We start from the raw sequence: 1,250 nt of genomic DNA on the forward strand, positions 1-1,250 counted from the left end.
AACGCCCAAGCTGCGAAATCTGTCAATTATTGGCGCAATTTCTGTGGCAGAGCAGTGCATTTACTATGTTACGTTTGGTCAATTCGAACTGTTAAAGTCAGCAACCTGACATCTTTGTCAACTGTCACAAAGCTAGTGCAAATACTGGCCACTGGGTGGCGCTCTACAGTGAGGATGCTATAAATGAGAAGAGGAAACCCAGGCCTGCTCATGCCGCCTCGCCTCCAGCCAGCATTCCAGGTTGGGAGAGGGGAGGGCGGTGTGAGGGAGGGAGGTGTGTTTGCCTCATCTCCCCCCCATCAGGCGGAGACACTGTCAGAGAGGAGTGCGAAATCCCGCAGTGTCCGGTCGATCCAGCGCACGTACTCCCGGCAGATGACATACCCCCTGAGCTTCCTCTCGAAGTCGGAGGTCCTATAAGCCCTGGAGTCCAGGGGCTCGCCAATGGCAGGAAGGGGCTGAGCCAGGGCCTCCAGCAGGGAGTGCAGGTTGGCTAGGAGGCCCTGGATCTGTGTCTGGCAGTTGGTGAGCTGCTCGGTCAGCTTCCCGGAGCTCTGCCCCAGGCCTAGGGCCTGCAGGTCGTCCTGCACCAGCTGCAGGTACTCCAGTTGCAGGCTGTAGACCCGGTAGTTTTCCGAAAGGCGCTGGCCGTCTGTCAGCCTGCGCCAGGCCAGGTACCCGATGGAGGGTGAGGGCAGCCCGATGATGGTCATGTCTGGGAGGCTGAAACCTGGCTCAGAGAATGGGAGGCCCATTGCTGTGAGCTGTGGGTAGAGGGAGGGGGGGGGAGAGAGAGAGAGAGTTGTTAGGGAAAATGCCAAGACTCATCACAAGCCCCAAGGAATGTTCAATATGGACAGGGGAGAGGGAGATTTACCCTCAGCAATCAATCTCCATACCCCCTCCCTGTTTCCGTGACCTCCTCCAGCCTCCACACCCTGTCCCCTATCTCTGTAACCTCCTCCCCACTCTCTACATCTTCCTCCAGTTGTACAACCCTCTCGATGTCTGTCACCTCCCCCAGCCCCTACACCTCTCCCCTAACTCTGTAATCTCCTCCAGTTCCCTATACCCCTTCCTATCTGTGTAACCTCCTCCAGCCCCTGATTCCCCCTGTATCTCTGTGACACAGTTAATCAGGACATACCCCTCCATCTTTGCAACCTCCTCCAGCCCCTGCCACCCCTCTGTAAACTCTTTACACTCCAGTTCTTACACTGTCTCTCTGCCTCTGTAACCTCTTCCAGTCC

General features: G+C 56.7%; 1 protein-coding gene across 1 annotated transcript; it reads right to left on the reverse strand.

Moving 5' to 3' along the window:
• Positions 1 to 299: 299 nt before the first annotated feature.
• Positions 300 to 755, reverse strand: LOC132207471 (cardiotrophin-2-like). Its single transcript, XM_059643111.1, has one exon. The coding sequence runs from the start codon at positions 753 to 755 to the stop codon at positions 300 to 302; it is 456 nt and encodes a 151-aa protein (XP_059499094.1).
• Positions 756 to 1,250: the final 495 nt, after the last annotated feature.

Source organism: Stegostoma tigrinum, chromosome 48, assembly GCF_030684315.1.
Source record: "Stegostoma tigrinum isolate sSteTig4 chromosome 48, sSteTig4.hap1, whole genome shotgun sequence".
Taxonomy (NCBI): Eukaryota; Metazoa; Chordata; class Chondrichthyes; order Orectolobiformes; family Stegostomatidae; genus Stegostoma; species Stegostoma tigrinum.

Coding starts and splice junctions, on each gene's coding strand:
- LOC132207471 (XM_059643111.1), bottom strand. CDS start 755: ATGGGCCTCCCATTCTCTGAGCCAGGTTTCAGCCTCCCAGACATGACC.